The 20,149-nt window shown below is 39.2% G+C and overlaps 1 protein-coding gene across 1 annotated transcript in view; it reads right to left on the bottom strand.

The window, feature by feature from the left end:
- Window positions 1-14,480: 14,480 nt before the first annotated feature.
- GUCA1C (guanylate cyclase activator 1C) overlaps window positions 14,481-20,149 on the bottom strand; it is a 35,906-nt gene continuing 30,237 nt past the window's right edge. Inside the window, exons 3-4 of the mRNA XM_062572491.1 lie at window positions 17,561-17,648; window positions 14,481-14,611 (exon numbers count right to left, since the gene is read on the bottom strand). Coding sequence (XP_062428475.1) covers window positions 14,481-14,611; window positions 17,561-17,648 — 219 coding nt within the window. The remainder of the gene's footprint in view (window positions 14,612-17,560; window positions 17,649-20,149) is intronic.

A 20,149-nucleotide genomic window follows, 5' to 3' on the forward strand; every position in this document is an offset into this window, starting at 1 on the left:
AGATTGCGAACGTCACTTAGGGCGCCACAGCCCATCGGAGCGCGTAGAGCGGACTTCTCTTCTTTTAATTGGCTGCTGCCGCTCCCGAGGGCCCACCCTTTTCCACTTTCCTGTCAACTCTGCCTCAGAATTGGCTCCTGGGCTCAGAACGGATTGGTGATTGGACACTACACTAAGCCTCTCTTCTACCTAGCAACAGTGGCACACCGTGAGCTCCTATTGGACGTGGGATCAGTGCGAGCGGCTATTGGTCACGAGGGGCGTTTACGGATAGAGCCTGCCAAAGCGCTGAGGCGGTTGGGGTGGTTATGGCGGCGGTGTCAGGAGGCTCCTTCCGACTAGTACCGGATGGAGACCGCAGCTGATCAAACCCCTGCGGCACCCTGGGACTGCTGCTGCTCGCTCTCTGAGCCGGGGGTCTCGGGGTGGTGCCTTCAGAGCCCAAACCCAGAGCGCTGTTCGGACGAGCCGGGCAGCTCGGGGGCCTTGGGATAAATAACCGCGGCATAAAGCTAGCGACAGGCGCTGAGGCCGCAAAAAAGCCGGGCAGCTTACAGTGAACCAAAACATAACAAAAAGTTGTTTAGATAAGGCAGTTGATTTGATGCATGTTTACCAAAAGTGATGAAAACTTCCTTGCTCTCAAGGGGGGGGGGGAGGCAGGGAGGCCCATTAGTGTGCCCCAGGCCATGACAGGTCTAGCCAAAACAGTATATAACTTTTCTGTTAAATCCAGCAGAAATAGTCACAATTAAAGACTGGAGAATTTGATACTAAATGGCAACAATGCATCGTGCGTCATGCCCTTTGTAGTCATACCTTAACTAGTTCCGTACGGATGAGGTCACTAGGGAGGCAGATGATGAGTGACACCACTACAAGCATTACCTGTTCACCAGCACAGAGACTTTCTAATTTCCCCAAACAACCACTCCTTTATTACAGAAAAAGGGTCAGCACATGCAGTTCCTTGGAACATCCCGTTATACAAATGTTTGCCATTTTTCCAACATAAAGATATGGCTGTATTTTCAGCATGGCTTCCTGTCGCAACCTGATTTATATTTATCTACTTACTGTTTGTGAGTTCGGTTGTAATAATTTTTTTTCCGAGATAGCAGAACTAAAGAAAAATACAATCTTTAACTCATTTTGAAATATTCTTATGATCATGTGGTTCAGAAGGTCTCACCGTCTCCAAGTTTTGAAAAAAAAGCCATGTCTTTTTTTTCTGGTGTCAGCAATGTACATTTTCAACTGTTATGACATGAACCCATGTATTCATGGGTTAAATCATATCTGAGCAATAAACAAGCCGGTTACCAGAGAAGTAACGTGTTGATAGGGGCAGAAGGAAGAGAAAAGATGAGTATGATAATTCAATGCCAATGAAAATTTCTCCCCTATCTTTTTCACTCTCTTCCCATTTGGATGAATGCAGGACAAATCAGCCAAAACTCAGAATCTCACTGATAATCATATAACTATGTATTCTTTGTTTTTTGGATATCCAGTTGGGATTGGATTTGCAGAAGCTCTCAGCACTTTCTGTTGCTGTTCACTTTGATAGGAGCTTTGCTTTGAATATATAAAAGCTTATATACACATCTTAAGATAAAAAAGAAATGCTAACTACTCTGAATAAATCAAATTCTATGCATCTCAGGTTTGGATGCCAAAATCAGTGGACACTCAACAGTCTGACTCAAGTCCTTCTAATCTTTCTTTTCTCCTGGGTAAAACAGGAATATTACTACTACTTGTGCCCCCTGAGTTCCTGGAAAAATAAATTCTGCAATATTTTCAAAATGCTCAAATATTGGGATAGGCCAGAACATTGTTAGGAAGCTTTTGAGTAATTGAGTAAGTCTGTATTCAGGGCAGGCTTTAGATGACATGCAAATAAAGGCTGAACCACTGCATTTAATGAGAGGAATAAAAGGAAGTGTTGGGTAACTAACTATGCAATTCTTTTAACAAAGTGCTAGTGCTGTGTGGAAAAATAAGACACCATAAAGTCTGCGACACTTCACTTTGAAAGCCCTTAGCCAGGGGGCAGAGCCCAGCATTACCCTGCAAAACACAGCAGCCAAGACGTTGTGCTTCAGCTATCAGCTTTATACTTACACCCAGATTTGAGTTGTAAGCTCTGCTATAGGCAGCTACAGCCTATAAAGCTATTGGTAAATACAACTTGAGAACTGTTTGTTGCGCTCAGTCCTCACTTTAGATAGAGCCTTTGTCTGTTACCTGATCCCACATGCATGTTCAGGTTCTTTCTGACCTTCATGGTGGGGTTTTGTCATCCCCTTGCATTGATCTGATAATTGGAAAACCGAAATACAGTTCACACTCAGGCTGAGATTACCTTCTTCCCTCTGATATTCCCTAACAGAAGTCATTCACTTTCTAACCCTAATGTCTTCTAATTTTGCTAAAACATAATTTTATACTAGAAATAATAGAAATAGCTCCAGACTTATTTTATATTTGAGGTAATTACTAACCTAGAAAAATAAGGATAGGATGTTGTTGCTCTTTCAATCTTACTGATAGAAGATCAGTCAGTAAACACAATCTATTCAGTAGTTAATTTCAACTATTTTCAATTCACAGTGTACTTCAGAAGAGTGACAGGAGCACTCAATTGTAAAGAATTTCTTCTACAAATCGTGTGAGAAAATGAGAATGGCATTGAGCAGATGCATACAAAATTTTTCCCAGACCACTAGTAACTAATATATTTAATAAGATGCAACAAAAAAATTTGAATTCCATCGCCTTAGGAATCATAAAGTCAACAAATAATAGATAATGCTTTTGTCTAGAGGGTGTGTTTGTGCAGGCTTCAAAATGAAGTAGTGCATCAAACTGTAAAAAAGCAAGAAAGAGGAAACAGGAGCAATAATGTTAAAACTGTATTTGTTAAGGTCCCTATAAAAACCAGAGTAGATGCTTGTGTGACCAGGAAATGACCAATCTTTTCTTGGTATTCCTTGGTACATCCCTGTGAGTCTGCTGCTTGCCATCCCTTCTAACTTACTGAGATTGCAAATTAACATTTGCCTTGTGTTCGTGTAGCACCTACTGAAACAAAATATTCTCTCTTCTTAGGCTCTATGTCAATAATGATACTTAATAAATCATAAAAACTATTTCTGAAAGCAGGAATTAACTGAGGATTGGCAAAACTAGTTTGCAGGGAGGGATAGATGCAGTGCTCATCTGAGTTGAAGTGTCTGGGTTGGAAACTTGTAATTGTCCTCTGTGCCATGAGGAAGCATGGGTCGTGGACAGTATCAGCGGAGAGGTGAAAATGTCCTGCTTGAGCAGTCAGTACTCCCAAACAGACTTCGGAAACTTTGCACTTAAATAAGCTCCCACTCCCGCTCTGCCACAGGGAAAGGGCATAGTTGATGTCAGCTGAAGATTTCCTGTGGTATAAAGACAGCCAGCATATTTTTAATCTTATGATTACATAAACATTGAACACTGTGTCTTTTTACTGTAAAAGAAAATATTACTTGATATGATATAGACACGCAGACATTTCAAGAAAAAAATCTTTTGCCACTTAGAAGCTCTTCTGCTCTTCTGTCCAGGCTTCAACTCTTCTGCAATTCTGTTGAATAAATTTATGCAGAAAGGTTTGACAGAAAATTTAACTTCAACATCCCTGTGATTAATTTGACTTAGAGAAGAATAATTTGTAGAATTGAGTTGTACATGCCATTGCTCACCCTATGGTATGCTACCATATGTAATTCTTTTATTCATAGTGTTTCTATCACTCGGAAGAGAGCTATGTTCTCTCTAGCTCATCAGTTAGCCAGGCCTCAAGCAGTATTTTATCCCTTTAATCTTTTTTTTTTGTATATCAGAACATCCATACTAAGTAATCCTTTTTACTATTCTACTCTGAACTCTCTCCAGTCAATCAATATCTTTTAGTATTTACGTATCCAGAATAGTAAATCATTTCTGAATGCATCCTCTGAAGAGCCATATAAAAAGGGTTTTATACATCTATTCTCTGTAAATGTTGATTTTCAGATATGGTCAAAATATCATATTGACCATTTGAATGGCAAGCTCATCTCTCTTAAGTGTATTTCTTTAGACATGCTGATCTCACTTGTTGTACAGAGGATTATGAAGGTGTAAAATAACTATTCTTTCCCAGAAACCCTTGCACAGCTCAGCTTGTGCCAAGTCAGCGAATATAATTAGACATTTCAGATGATGTGAAATACCCAGTCACTAAGAACCGTGGAGCAGGAAATGGCTGTAGGCATGGAGAGGCATTGGCTGCCCATGGAAAACAGAGTATGAACACCCCAGAAAAATACACAGTAAATTATTCTGCACAGGACAGATGCAGTAGCAGGCACTGTGTTCCAGTTCCTCTGCAAGGAGCAGTGCCCTCCCTCCTCTCTCTGAGGTAGGATAGAAATGGTATTTTACTCCCCCTTACACAACTCTATCCACAGTCACAAATTATTTCCTTCACATAAGGCAGTCACCCCATGAGCGTCTCTCTAAAACAGACAACTGTTTTCAATCCTTATCATAATTAAACACACCCAAGCATACCATAACCCTGCCTGTATATGAGAAGAAAGGGGGAAAAATACCTTGGCTATAGGCTTATATGAAGCAAAATTCAGGGAGACTTGCCCATCAAGCTCAATTCTCTGCTGGGCTCCCAAACGCTGTGTAGGCTCAAAGGCTGCAATTCCTGGCTCACTCCTGTGAAGGCTGTTCCCTGCCTTCAGTTAGTGAAGAACATGTTTCATTTTGTGGGGGAGGAATTTAATCAGTTCCAATCTAATCAGGCCTCTTCCGGGTTGAGGCTTTGGGCATTAGTGACTTCTTGCTATTTTCAGTTCTTGCCTGGTTACATCTAAAAATATCTTACGACTGAAATATTTGCTGCTATAAGCTCATTTTTGAAAGCAGGTCCGAAGTTCCACCATCATGTCTGAGAGTAGGAAAAACGAGCAATTACCAGGGCAGCTACTACCTTGAAATGACCAGTCTTCTTTTCTACTACATCTAGAAATGGAATATGGAGAACAAAAGCCACTTTTTAATCATTGAAGAATCAGGGATAAAGCCTGGAAATCAGACACAGTAAGACTGTACTACTATTAAAGCAAAGAATGATAATTTCCTTGAAAAGGAGTGTTTCTTGCCCCTTTCATTACCTGCTTTCCTCAATTTCTCAGCATCAGCAAACACTGTCTGGACTGACTTTTGCACCAAATCCTTTACTCACCTGGCATTTTGTAGAAGTAGCTACTGCCCAGATTGGCAAAGTACTGAGTATTGCCAATGTGCTGAGTTAATGCTATCACCCAGCAGTCTCATCTTGCCTCTCATGAATGCATCTCAAACTTTCACAAAACATGGTAAGAATTACTATCATCTTTCTTTGGTAGATAGGAAACCTGAGGCACAGAGCTAAGTGATCTGCCCAAGGTTAAGCACAGACTGTTGCTCGATCAGTGAATAGGCTACAGGCACATCCTAAATTCTTGTCTAGCATCCTACTGCTTGACAGTATTAACAACTGAATAATTTTAGCCAATTCCCCTGAGCGCTTTCACACACACATCAGGATGGAAGGCACTAGGTCTGTCCCCAGGATGCCAGTTCTGAAGAATGCGTGATGATCTGTCACGTCCCTTTAGGGCTTCCCTTGAAGGAGGGGAGAAAAAACCATTCACTGTGCTCCCATCCACTCCTGCCAGCTTGTGCAGATGAACAGTCACAATCAGGTATTTTGGAGGTGGTATCAAAGCATATTCATCTGTAACAGAGGCCACTAAAAGATGTGCTGCAATCAGCATGGCTGTCTAACCCCTGTCCTGCATGAAGAGACTCAATTGTTTTAAAACGTTTGAACACAGCACTCATTATGATCTATGTCACTCTGTTGATCAGATCAGCAGGAATGAAAAATAAAGCCACGTTTAGTGAACAACAAATATTGGCGGTGCTTCTGAAACAGGCCAAGGCCTTATTGAAAAGAATATTGATTGAGCCAAGAAAACATCAAGCAGTTATAAAAATTTAATCATATTCTCATTCAAGCCTGCCTTCAGTGCCAGGAATTAAAATTCTCATATCTCCTGAGGACTGAAGATACATTTCCATAATGTTCTGTAAGTTCCAAAGCTCTGCATCTGTACAGAATAGTAGAATTATTCATTGCAAATGATTTAGCTGAGATACATAGCCTTTCTACTGTGAGCGTACAAATTATGCATAAACAAGCTCTGTTGTTTTAGTTTTTTTTTTTTTTTTTTTTGAATTTATTTCTCATTTGCAGTTGTTTAACAAAGAGCTAGGAAAATCAGTATTAGCCCACAATTTTTGAAGTGGTTAAGGTAAATATTGGGTCTGCATGCTTCACCAACATATGCCTGGTGACTTGGATGGATAGATGATGTTACCACTATTCCTCAGCTAGAAATGATGAATTTCATTAAAAGAATGGGTCCATGTCCTTATTAGAAAATTGCCCACAAACATTTGCAATTACTTGGGAGACCTACTGTACGCAGAGAGTGAAAGGGCATTTTCAGAATGGCGTATTTTGGCACAAGGACTCTTGTAGGGGCTGGATGTAGAAGTGGTTTAAAAACACAGGAAAAAGTGCTTGCCAGGGGAAAACAGAAAACGTTTTCTGTGGGCTCCGGTTCAAAAGATTAATGCGCTTTGAAGCTAGATTCGCTGCTGCGGAGAACAAAAAGAAAACAGAGCTATACCTGAAGCTGTCATTCCCCCCTCCTCTTCCAACCCTCTGCTTCTCTAGCGGCTGTGTCAAACTTTCCTCAAAGTCAGCTGTCTCAGGGTCTCTCCTGCAAGCGGAGAAATGAATGCCTCTACGCAACAGAGGCAACTGTAATGCAGCAGGTTTCCAGAGAGCTGGCGCTGTCCTGGTAGCAGGCATGGGGTGGTGGCCCAGGTCTGCTGCAAACACCTTCCAGGAGCCCTCGACAGCCTGCCATGCCGCTCTAGCGTCGAAGGTTTCTTTTATGGTAGGTAACTGTCTAAATTAAGAGTTACATGGCACATACTCCCACATGTTGCAAACCTGACTTATACCTCACCCAAATTAAGAAAGAGAAGGGAGTGTCCTTCCCCCGTTACCCAGCTCATAAGAATTTGGGGCTACTAGCAGGGTCAGTAGGCAGAACTGCTTCACAAAGCTGTCCTGCTTGTCTCACACCTCTGACATCTGACCACTGCAGACTACACAGCAAGGAGTTAAACCCATCCGGACACAAGGGCTTCAACTTCCTTCGTGGAGTTTATTGCTTCCGAGGTGCAAGGGATGCTCGCATCAATGTGCAGCACGTGAATTTCTATCTGTTGCCTTTCTTGCCCTCCACTCTCCAATTGCTTTCTTCCATGGGATTTCTTCAAGGAAGTGAGGGAAAAATTTCAATTAGAGTAGGGCCTGCCTGAAGGTGGCTGGAGGACTAGGTTACAGAAAAAAACAACAAAAAAAAAGAATCATAGGACATAGATAAAGACTTGGTAGCCAAGTGCTTGGAGAAAAATCAAAAATAGAAAATCTTATTTCCTGTGAGGGTGTCAGACCACCGGAAAAGGTTACCCAGAGAGGTTGTGGAATCTCCTTCTCTGGAGATACTCAAAACCTGCCTGGACACGGTCCTGTGCAATGTGCTCTAGGTGACCCTGCTTGAGCAGGGGGGTTAGACTAGATGATATGCAGAGGTCCCTTCCAACTTTGACCATTCTGTGATTTTGTGATTATTTTTAGAGTGGAAATTAAAGCTGTATTTATATACCTCACTGTACCTAGTGACCATACAACTGAATAGATTATAGTGGGAGTCATTCTAAATAAGGAGGCCTTTAAGAAACATTTAAGTTCATTCAGGCTTCTGTAACTTTTTGCTCTCTATTCAGTATTGCAGAAACATCTGGAAGAAGATCTGCAGCCAAATACTAATCTCAAACTCCACAAATGCTAACAGCATCTGTGGCAGTTTTTACTGCAAATCATTACAACACGTGAAGTCCTTCCATCAGTCTGATAAGCAAAGCCTTGTGATGAGAATGGTGTCACAAGGCTTCTCTGCACTACATTTCTCATTTCCAGATGTCTCTGTTTTAGATATATATGAAAAGATGCTTTATTCTCTTTCTGCAGTAAGGAGGAAAAATGATCTTTTCAGTGTGCCTGGAATGTCAATGCAAAGCAGAAGTCAAAGAAAGCAAAATAAGCAGTGGAGGTAGCAAGCACATCTCTGAGTAAACATTTTTTTTTTCCAGCATAAGATTAATCCTGAGATGCTGTACAGCTGATTTTATCTATCTCCTTCTGCTTGTTCTCAGGGTCAGACTCTCTCTTTCTCAAACTTCCAGTAGTACTGATAGCAAAAAAATGAAAAGAATTTGGAAGAGAAAAGGACTTCAGCCACAAGCAGACTGAAAGAGGGGAATAGCAAGAAGATACAAACAAATAACCTGTCATGCTCTATTCACATCTCATTTGCTCGCTCATGTCACATAAAATATTCCCTCCTGTTAGCAACAGACTGTCTTGTCACAAACATATATTGGCATCATCACTCTCAGGAAAAAACTTTGGAGCTTGGGGGAGGATTTTGCTTCAAGGATTTTTCTACCCTCCAATATAATGATGCAGTTTATTTCTTGAACTATCTGCCCTAACTTGTGTACCTGCAGGACATGCAGTTATGGTCATTTCTTACACATCCACACCCACTTTGGGCTATGTAAAGATCATTGATTAGTATTTGCCTGTGGTCTTCAAAATAGCTTCTTGCCTGTTTTGTGCATTTGGTTTCTAACCAGAGACATGGCAGCTTTTAAGCATTTTGCTGGACAGGAGAAAGAGAAGGTGACAGCAGAACATATCCTCTATCTAAATAGGCATGAATGTTTTTCCCTATAACAATCAAAAACCACTAGGAAGTACCTGTTCTTTCCACTAACTATCAAGGGAATCAGCTCCTAACTTATGTACTCAGGAACTGCACCAATTTAGATACTTAGAAAAAATAATTGATAGTTAGATAGCTTGGGTTTTGTGTGTGTTCATGTCCCCAGTGTACTTTAGAGTCCTAAGGAAGAACCCAAAGTTTCTTGGAAAACTGAAAAAAAAAATTTTGCTTAGAGGTAGTTCTGGTCCTAAGTTATAGTTTGTGTTTTATAAGCTGCTTGCTGTTCACTATTAATGCAGTACTATTGGAAGATGTCTCATTACTTAGATGACTGAGTTATCATGAGCTTCACCAGAAGTCGATCACTAGCTGACATTTTTATTAGAGGCTAAGTTTGTGAGCAGGATACTAAAGAGAAGACTGACCTAATTAAAAAGTAGATAAGAAAAATGGAATAAAGATGGTCTTTTAATATAGGCATCTTTAGTGTATTAAAGGAACAATAGAAGAACAATAAAAGCTTGTCTAATTGCAAATGTCCACCAAATGTCAGCAGCTCTTTAAAAGTGAGCTATCTGTATTTTAAATCTGAGGGGACTTTTAATTCCTCTAGGATAGAAGCAGTTTGTCAAATATTTATAATTTAAATAAAAAGAGGAGGAAATGTGCAAACTCTTCCCATCCTGTCCAGAAGCATTAAAGCTACATGCTAGAGGCACACTACCAATGTAAAACATCATCATTTTTATTACTTTGGGGAGAGGGAATGGAAGGAATATGTAAATGGATGCTAAGAATGAAAACACATGCTCAAAGCCTGCATGTATGTCCTTTTCATGAATATTTCATTGTTTTTAAAAAAGGAAAATGATAGTGTTGGTAATACAGTCCTCTCTTTCTCTCTCTCCAAGTGTTCTCAAAATACTTATTTTATTCCTTCCTTTCACCTCTCTGCAGTGGCCAGCAGAAATAGTGCTTCATAAAAGGTTAATAAGACTCTGAATAAAGCAAGAGTTTGATATTTTCTTTAGATATAAGCATGAAGAAATTTTGTTCCAGTTTACAGTCAGTGGAATCACTGACTTACATGGGACCACAAAGGGTCTCTTAAGTCCACATTTATTTATCATTTTGAGCATGCTTCAAGTTTTCCAGACAGGTAGAGTGCAAGAAGTCTGTAATTGCTATGTATATTCAAAGAGCCATAGGACTAGATGGCTCAAAGGATAGGAAGACAAAAATACCAGGCATTTTCTTCTTAAATCAGTTAGTCATACCCAGCTGTGAAAAGCAGTGCTTGAATATCACTGCCAATCAGAATTTTGAGTGACCTGTGCAAAAAGAAGTTGGTGGCTTTCCTAAGCAAACAGTTCGGCACAGCACGCAAACTTCCGCTGTGCATAACACATACCTATTGGTACCTTGGTAAGTTGGACGACTATTGCAAATAATCTAAAGCAGAACAAGGAAAAGTAAGTTTATTTTGCTATGCTATTGAACACCCTCTGTGAGGAAACAGAAGACAGTTTGAGTGGTAAATTCCTTTGGTATTTGAAAAATCAAGAGTAATCAATAGTGGCCCAGCACTGTTCCTCAGATAGCTTAAGTATATAATTTTAACACAGTTAAAATAGTAGCTTTTCTGTTTTCTCACTCAGCTTTCTACTAAGAGCACATCCAAAAATCAATGCTTTTTTCTAAAGTATCCAAAAGTAAAGCTATGTACATTTCTTATTTTTGGAATGCTCAACTGCATTTAGCAGTAGTTGTTAATACGGTATTTAAAAGTCCCTCCTTGATTCTTGCAGTCATTTCTGTAATCCTGCAAGTCTTCTACTAATGTTTCCATGTGGTAGATTTTGAGCCCACTTCCTCAAGTAAATGGACAAATATCTACCTGTTTCCAGTGCACAGGAAACTTGAGCTTTGAATATTTAGCTGCTAAGGTCTGTATGGTGAGCTAATCTTACATAAGGTCAGAAATTAAATGCAGCTCTGGTATCTTTTACACAGTACAGCAAGCTTTCCCCTCACTTATTCAGCAATATGAGCTATGGCATAAGGTTTAATCATGTCTGCTAATGCTTAAGCAATTTCATATCTACAAGAAAAGATGATTTACTTGTGGCCTTGAATTCCCATATTCTCAGAAGAAAAATTACATATTTATTTTCATAGGGTATTGAACAAGCAGGAAAAAAAAGAGATAATGCTAGGGCAATTATGAATGGCTTAAAAGAGGAGAATGTCACACAAATTACCTATAGCTGTACAGATACAATAAAATAAGCATAAGGTCATGAGGATTTCTTAAAAGACCTTCTATTAGAGAAGGAACTACCAGTTACATTGTTGACTGGCTAAGCTCACCTGGCCACACAGATTTGAGTTGCATGCTCGTGTTTTTTTCCAAGGTGAATACAGTGACAAAATGAGTAATCATGCTCAGTGCACATCTGTCTTACCTAAAATCTCTTAGCCATACAGGGATGATGAAGTAGACAGCCCAGCTTCTCCAGGTACTCCCCACAGACATCTACATCAGTCCTCTTGACCATGGCACTTCTTGAGAGCATATACTATAATTATTTTGTTCTCCCATGCGGGAGCTTTGGCATTCATGCCCCCTCCTCCCTCCCCCCACCCAAAAAAAAAAAAAAAAAAAAAAAAGTGCAGGCTCTGGCAGTCTTCCAAATCAGTGGTTCCGCATCGCCTGTTAACAATCTACATATTTGTTAAGCGTAGATATAACATAAACTAACACTTGGTTTCTTTTTCCCTTTTCTATTGTCTATTAAAATAGCAATAACCAACCCAAGGCATCAGCTTACAACATTCCTTCATTACTGTGAAGCAACTTGACCTACACTACTCCAGACTGCAGCTTCAAGTAACTTCTGAACAAGACTTTGGGGAGTCAGGCTTGATGGCTCTGCTGCATGCCACTTGATTTCACTGCTACACCTGATTAGCAGCTGTCAGATTTAGAAGAATGAGATCAATAGCCAACTGTGGCCATAATGCATATTTCAAGCACCTGTGCGTTGAATGATGCTCAAGTAGTCAAAGGAAAGTTAGGTTAATTAATTTATTAAAAAAAAAATCTAGTATTATAGATAAAGTCATAGGAGTATTCCTAAGCACATGCAGAGTTGCAGTAGGTAAATTTTTGGAAAATGGTATTTTGGAAATGGTATGCCAAAGTATTCTATCAAAGAGAAAATATATTTATTTCTTAATTACATGGGTTTCTGCTAAATGACTTCATGTAAAAATGTAGAAAATAAGCATGTCAGCCACTCCTTTAAAATACAGTTTCACAAAAAGATGGCTAAGAATTTCCTTACATTCATTATTTTCTTAAACACAATACTCTTCCTGAACTGGTAATTCACATCAAATAAGTACAACTACACAGAAAAACTATGCAAATTTAAATGGAAATACTCTCTTTTAAAAATCCTTTTATAAAAAAAGTCAATGTACATAAATAGCAGTCACTTTTCAAAGCCAGTAACTTCATTAGTTTAAAAGCAAGAATCCAAAACACAGCTGTTCCCGTACGCCCAAACAGATTAGACTGAACCATTTTATTTTAAATAGTTTTAAACCAATTCTGAACCACCCTGGTAGAAGCTAAATGCAAAAGCACTACATTAAAGAAGTGATATTTTTGAAGTCCAGGTAGAGAAAACTGATACTGACAGTTACATATTAATGTGTCAGTGATAAGTAAATAGACAGATTTAAAGTCCTAACCCAACAACAATCTCATGCATCATTCTCTTTTTTTTCGGAAAGGATATAAAAAATGCAAATGTCAGAACTATAATGTCAGAACTGTTTATAATGTCAAGTGATGCTTGTTGCATACTCTTAGTATATTCTATTGATCAAACCAGAAACTAGATAATCACAGAGAAGGAGCACATTTTATCTTGTGTAAATGGACGCAGATTTGAAGTGCATTTGGAAGAAAAACTTGTGCTTATTGAAGTCTTAATAATTGTTTCCTTCATCCTGCAATAGTCCAAGCACAAATTATTTTGCATAAAGCTGGTACTCCTGACAAGAACTAGTATTATTGTTATGCCTGCAGGACACTGCCAGCCAAGGAGAACTTACTCTTATGATACAATGTTGTAATTCAATAAAACCTGTTGCAGACTTGAGAAAGAATCAGTCCCAACAGAACCAGAGAGAACTGCAGTTTTCTCTTTGCAGCCAGCTCATGCAGTCTCAGTTGAGCTCATAGAATTAATCTTGTTACTTATATGGTAAGGTTGGGTTACTCTTAGCATGGTTTCCCAAGAAAATGAGGCATATGTGATCATGCAGCCTGTGACTCCTTTCCTCTCGCTCCTAATGGCTACAAGGTTCAGAGATGATTGCAGCCCAGTTTGGAAGAAGGTAGAAGTCTCAGAGAGACTGGATTGTGAAAAGCTTTTGCCCGGGTGTCTAGGCAGAGCAAAAATACCTAAATCAGTATTCCCTGTGAGGTAAAGGCAGGAAGAATTCAGGAGGAGCCAGCAGTCTCACCAGCACATAGCTGTCGTGACACCTCTTACCTTTTGTCTCTTGCAGCCATGGAAAAGAGCCCCATGAGAAGTAGAACTGTTTTGAAAAGGAGGACATAGAAGTCAAAGGACACAAATCACTGTGAATCCAAATGACATTCATTCTGGTGCCTACAAAATAATTTGGTTTTACCTATTCTTTGAACTTCTAATTCTACTCTACAAAGATTAATCTAAAAAATTTTCATTCCAGTGCTTCTGCAAAGGTTAATTTGAAAGAAGAGTAGCTGACACCTCCCCTAACAGGAAAACATCCCCTTATTTTAATTTACAGATGAAATATAGTCAAGAGTGGCAAACAGCTTTTTAAAGAGGATGCAGGTCTCTGGAATATTAAGCTGATTGAGGTGTTTCCCAGGTAATCCAGTCCTATTCTGAGCACTAATTAGAGCAAATGTTCAGTTAATGCAAAGAAGGCTTCATTCTTAATTGATCCAGACAGAAGCTAATCCTATCTAGAAGTTTATTACGACATTTTAAATAGTAGGTTACAGAACCTGTATGTAAAAGAAGAAATGCATTAACTCTGTGTCTTCTAGAAAGAAAAAAAAATTGTGATACTGCCGTTGTTTTTTCAGTCACTCTCAACAGTGTTTATAGAGCATTAACTCTGTGTCTTCTAGAAAGAAAAAAAATTGTGATACTGCCATTGTTTTTTCAGTCACTCTCAACAGTGTTTATAGAGATAAGTTATTTGTACTGCACCAAATAGTTTTTCTATTATGTGTGGACAAAGTTTTGTGCCCTGTAGCCACCGCAGTCATTCCTGAGAGAAGGAACAAAGAAAAAGAAAGAGAGACATGGAGTCAAAAGTGAAAATTCTGAGGGGGGATTATTCCTGGAGCTGGGTGCCTCATATTGTCCGGGCAGACTTTGACAAGGTGAGGCTCTCTGATTGTATCGCATGTTATCTTCCTTGCAAATGGTGACACAGATGCTACATCCATCACTGAAGCCTTCAGATGCTGTGCCTCCTGCCATTCTGTATGACTTTGAGTACGTTGGAAAGGTCAAAACTTTTTGTGATCAGTTCCAGTAGATTCCCATCTCTTTCCACACCACTGATAAACTCTTCTAAGGTCAGTTCCCCTAAAAGGAAATCAGATAGTTCTTAGACACCAAGGAACCTAGCAATCACCCTCAGCCCAGCACAAGGCTATCATATCAGATTGCCTGCCCCAAGAAGATTACCTCTTCCTCTCTTTTGCATTGATATGCAAATGCAGGAAGAATATTTTCTAGTGTTTTCCCACTTTGCATCTGATCCTAAAGCTGTGACTCATTTTCCTCTGTTGAAAGAGATCAAGCAAAGCTTTCACTGAAGTCAAAGACAACTAAGAGTGTTTAGCATCTGTGGTGGCAGACGTGTGCCAAGGCTGCATCAAGGTTGAATTTAGCTGCACAGACCTATTTTCACTGACATAACTGGAGATAGCCTATAGCAGGCAGCCCTGACCTTAATGGAGATTAGAACATGATTTACTGAGGATTACCAGGCATCTCCCCCTGTATTGACTACTGGGATTATTTAGAGCCATGATAAGATGTAGTAAAAATCAGTTAAGTGGTTTAATTATAGAAATTCTTCCAAGCAACTGAAATGGAGATTGAGACCTTGTTTTGGGGAGCCCACACCTCAAACTTGTGTAATAGCTTGGAAGTTACAAGACAAGTATAAAATCTTTTTTTTTTTTTTTTTTTTTTTTTTTTTTTCTGAGCTGCTGGAATATCCTTTAGCATTCTTCCTCTTTTCCTGCTCCCTCTCCTGTTCTTCAGCAAAGTCCTAGGTCGGTTCTAGGCATATTTCTGCTGGCAAGGCACACAGGAGTGCAGGTTAGAAATTATTCTACTGATAGCATTTTTCTCTGAGAGGAGAAAAAGGGCTGGAGTTAAAAAGAAGAGTTTGGTTTAAAGTTATTTTTTTTCTCTGAGAACAGTTTAAAGTTTCTTATTGAAATTATTTAAATGAATGGTTTCTCACTAAAATGAGAAATGAAAAGAGGCCGGGCAAACAGAAAAACAGCCGGATGCCCCAGGGCATGGGCAAGCAGCAATTTAAATCACACACACTTCTGGTGAATGCTTAGCTAGATGGCTTCTAGCTATTTGGGAATTTCAGTACTCTCTGGAGCTTTATTGTCCGAGTTTTGGATTTTGTTTATGGCAACCCTGGAAGTTTCCTCTGATGTAAAACAAGGAAACGATCAGCTCTTGAAAATTGTGAAAACCATATCTGCCGTAAAGGCAGCTTCCTCGCCAGCGTTACGGGCCCTCCCCGTGCTGGTGAGCAATGTCGTGTACATGCTATTAAATTGAAAAGACCCCGTTTGAGAGAAGTCCTGGTTCTTAGGCTTCAGTGAGAGGAGTCAGGCCCTCTCCAGGGTCTGGCACATGGCGCCCTGCAGCTGTTCTCCTGTCGGGACCCCCGTCTGGACCTTGATACAACCGTAGCAGGAGCAGAGGCAGAATGACCTATCTCAGTGTACTTGTCTGCTTGACTCCCTCCGGCTTTGCTGCTCAGCCAGTCCCTTGGTCAGCTCTCCGTCACCCTAGCCCCGGCACCCTCTCACTCCCCATCTCTTTCCCTGAGCCTTGCTTGCGCCTGGGGTCTTTGGGTGGAGGGAGGTCTTGGTCTGGCCCCTACAACCAGGGAATTGTTTCCTGTGTTTTAGTGTGAGGAAGGAGAGTGCTCGACTTACTTGACTGTTGGCCTTCTTTCTTTATTTATTTTTTTCAATAAACAGCAACAAGGACTAAAGGCAGTAGCGTTGCTGGAGCTACACTTGTGGAAATTTGCCGCTTTGAGGGCAGTTTGAGTCAACCCTGCTGTCTTACAGCTTTGCAGCTTTTTGAAAAAGAGCTAACTATGGAAGGCAGTTTGAAATGGGAGTGTTATGAGGAACACACTGAATAATTCATGTTCTGGCATCTTCTTGCTAAAATGAAAGGCACACAAGCTATCAGCACACAAGCTATCTTTTCAGCTGATGGTCCAGATCAGATACAACTATTACTTGCAATAAGTATATAGGCAGAGCAGAGGCCAAAGTAGGAATAATCATAGAATTGGTTTTAGATTCTAGAATATAAATATGTATTTGGAGCCTGTAGTTTGCATTTGCCCCCAAAATGAGCCAAACAGGTGGAGAAAAATCCTTTGCAAGTTATTCACAGGCATCACAGGATCACTATATGTATTATGATTATATATTGCAAACATTTTTTTTAATTAACCTTAATCTACCAAATGAGACCACAAAAATGAACAAAAAAGCACCCCAAATCTCCAGCTGGGACTTTATCTTGCTCTGCAATGTTTTCCTAATATTCCTAATTTGTCAGGAGTTGGTATATAACCTAATTTGATGTATGACATAATTTGATATATAACGTAAGTTGATGTATAACATAATTACAAGCAGGAGGAGGATCTTCATGATTGCGAATAGGAGGGAAGATGTTCACATGTGATGTGTCTTCTATTAGAAGCAATTCCAAAGCAGTGAATTGAAGTTTTGATTTCCAATTGCAAGTCCAATTAGCTTAATTTAGGTGTCATGAGAAACAGCAGCACCATGTGTTCTAGCATGTATTAAGAATCAGACTTCAAGGGCCGTCAGATAGGCTGTCCAGTCCTTAGAACATGGTAGAGCATGTGTGGCCATGCATCTCAGTTGCTTTTCTTATCAATTTTAGATAAATTAAGCCATCATAGACATGCTAAAAAAGGCCTTGATCACACCTTCATTTTACTATGCAGTTAGAGCACCGGCATTTTAGACGAATGGTGCAAGAGCTCCATGTTTTAGCCACTACTGCACTAATTCCCATGCCAGGTGAACAGTGTCAGTTGGTTTATACTTCACTGAAGATCTGAAGTAATTCTGTTCATATATGGATAAAGATGAACAGATTCAGGCCTTGGGTTCACCTTAAACAGTCAGTTCTTCAATAGTGTATTTAACTCCCTGATCCCACACTTTCTTTTTGGAGATCCTGCCTTCCCCCCACCAATGCCAAGAAAACCTAAATTCTTACCATCATTGTTCACATCTATCTTCTGAAATACCATGTTTGTGAATTCTTCAGCAGACATGTCAGTGTAGCCATTAATAGCCTGGATAGCCTGGAAGCAGAAATGCGGCAAGTTCTTTCAGACTTTATCAGGTAGTGAAAGCAATACACTGGCAACTCCAATAATTGGGATGCAAACCTTTAGTTCACTAAGCCTTTCAAAAATCACCAAATAAATAGCTATTTCGAGCAAATCTTCAGTAATGAGGATTCAAAAATTAATTAACATTACACAGCCTGAAGATTACAGAACTAATTTACATATCTCGGAAGGTCTTCTGAAGCCATGTGGCACCTCTGTTCTGCAGTACACTTTAGATCCCACACTAGCGTTTTTGTCTTGCCCTGGAGAGTTCTGTGTCTTTGGAGAGTGCCTCATGGTCTCTGTGATTTGAATATAGTATTATTCCTCACAGCTGAATGCGCATGATGAGAAAGCCTAAGTCATTTTTCTATTAAAAAATGTTTGACTTAGTAATCACAAATAAAGTCAGACTGGCAGTCCTGCAGTCCTGGAAGTTGGAAAAATTTACTTATCTTTCAAAGAAATTTTTTTAAAAGGTCTCTGTACCTTTTCTGTTGTAAAGACACCCGTCACTTGGAGTAAAGGGGCAAATTAATATCTTTGCAAAATTTTATCCTATTCACTGAGACCACGGTTTTTGCATCGTGGTAATCATGCTAGCTAAGGAATTAGGAGTCTGTATAACCAACAGTCCAGTTGCAGTAAACATTAAAGCAGAAGTTTAACTCTAAGCGTGTGGTTACAGAGTTGGCCTCAGAATCAGTCTCACAGTTACTAAGTGGCTAGGAAAATGCAAGTATACCTCTACATAATATATGCACATGCATAGGTACTCTATAATGCACATAGTGTAGAATTTGTTTTTCTATATCTGATTTATATTCAAGTGAACTGTGTTGTATAAGTAACTCTTGCAAATTTATAAACTATACTTATTCTAATATCTGCCTGTCAGTCACTTATTTCAGTGCTCCTGATGTTATTTGGAACTTGTATTTAAGTATAATGTAAGGTAAGTGTATTTGGCACTGGTGTGGAAATCCTGACCATCACTGTCTTTATCTTACTTTACACAGAGTTCCAAAAGGAAGCAAGAATTTTACATAAATAGATACATAAACTTTTGTGTTACTCAGTCGCACTTCATATACTTTGGGTATTCTATATGGCCAACCTCAATGCAGATTTCGGAAAAAAAGCTGTACTTCTGTCAAAGTTAATTTTATTGTAGTGCTAAGAGTAAAGCAGTGATTACCGAAGTACTTAATCAGTGACTACCACAGCATCACCTTAAATAATAAAACAAATTAACTTGGCATTTAAAAGCTGCATGGTTATATGTCAAGAGTTTTGATGGTTGATAATGATCTGTTAGTCCAAAGTTTGCGTAGCCATAGGGACAAATGAAGCTCTAACAGGACTTCTTTGTTTTAAATTAATGTTTCAGATTTGATATATCTTTTTAGACAAGGCCTTGTTTTACTAATGCTTGATGTAAACAGGACCCTTAATGGCTGCAAGCCCATATGTTTGTTTTTATTTAGAGCCTACCTATTTTGATCTAGCCTAAGTCAAATGACTTAGGTTTAGGTTAAGGCTCTGTTATTCCAAAAGAGAAGAAAGCACACAGAGGTTTGAACTGGTTTTAAAACCAGGTAAGTTAAAAAAGAGATCTTCATATTAAAAGGATTCCAATTCTCTTTTCAGATAAAGCCTAAAATAAAAACAGTTGCCTCAGTGCCTTTGGGTAGAATATAATGGAGAATATCTACATTAGACAGGTACCTAGTCTCAAGTGAGAAGAAATCTAGGCCTTCTGCCTTTAGAAAGCTGTTCTTTAGAAGGACATGCATCAGCTTTGTTTGTGTGACCCCATGGCTAATCTGGCTCCAGTTCCTTTTATTTGGGCAGCAGCTCTTGAAAGTCTCCAGCAGTGACTAGCCAGATACCAGCAGTAATGCACAATCCAGAAAAAGTACCTTCCTTGTTTATTAGGACATTAAATCCCTATTTGGATTTTATGCTCCCTGTAGCAAAATCTTGATGTGTAACAAGTTCTGTACACTTAGGGAGCTGTATTAAAAGTCATTCATATTTGCAAAGCACCTTATAACATCTTTTCAATGAAAGCAACTACTGAAGTGCAAAATATTATTTCACTGGAGCAGGTTGAAAAATATAGAAGTCATTTTACAAGGAAGAATTATACTGCTTTGGTTTTATGGGTTTGGAATGGACTTGTTTTCTGCAAAATTTTCTACAATACTTGTATCAAAGTGATACTGTATGATTTGATGATAAAATTAACTTTCCCCAATTTAATTTTTGAAAACATGACAATGAGATTTATAGTAAACAAATCTAACAGTCTTTCAATAACAAATAAAATGTTCTAATGTAAACATCATCAAATTATTCCAATATTTATTTTATTTATTTTTTCAAAAGTTTAGTTTGAGAAGCCATTTTTCCACACCACCACACCGGCACAAACACTTGTGACCAGCTGTTTTATTCATTATACTGCT

This window comes from Rhea pennata, chromosome 1, assembly GCF_028389875.1.
Source record: "Rhea pennata isolate bPtePen1 chromosome 1, bPtePen1.pri, whole genome shotgun sequence".
Lineage (NCBI taxonomy): Eukaryota > Metazoa > Chordata > Aves > Rheiformes > Rheidae > Rhea > Rhea pennata.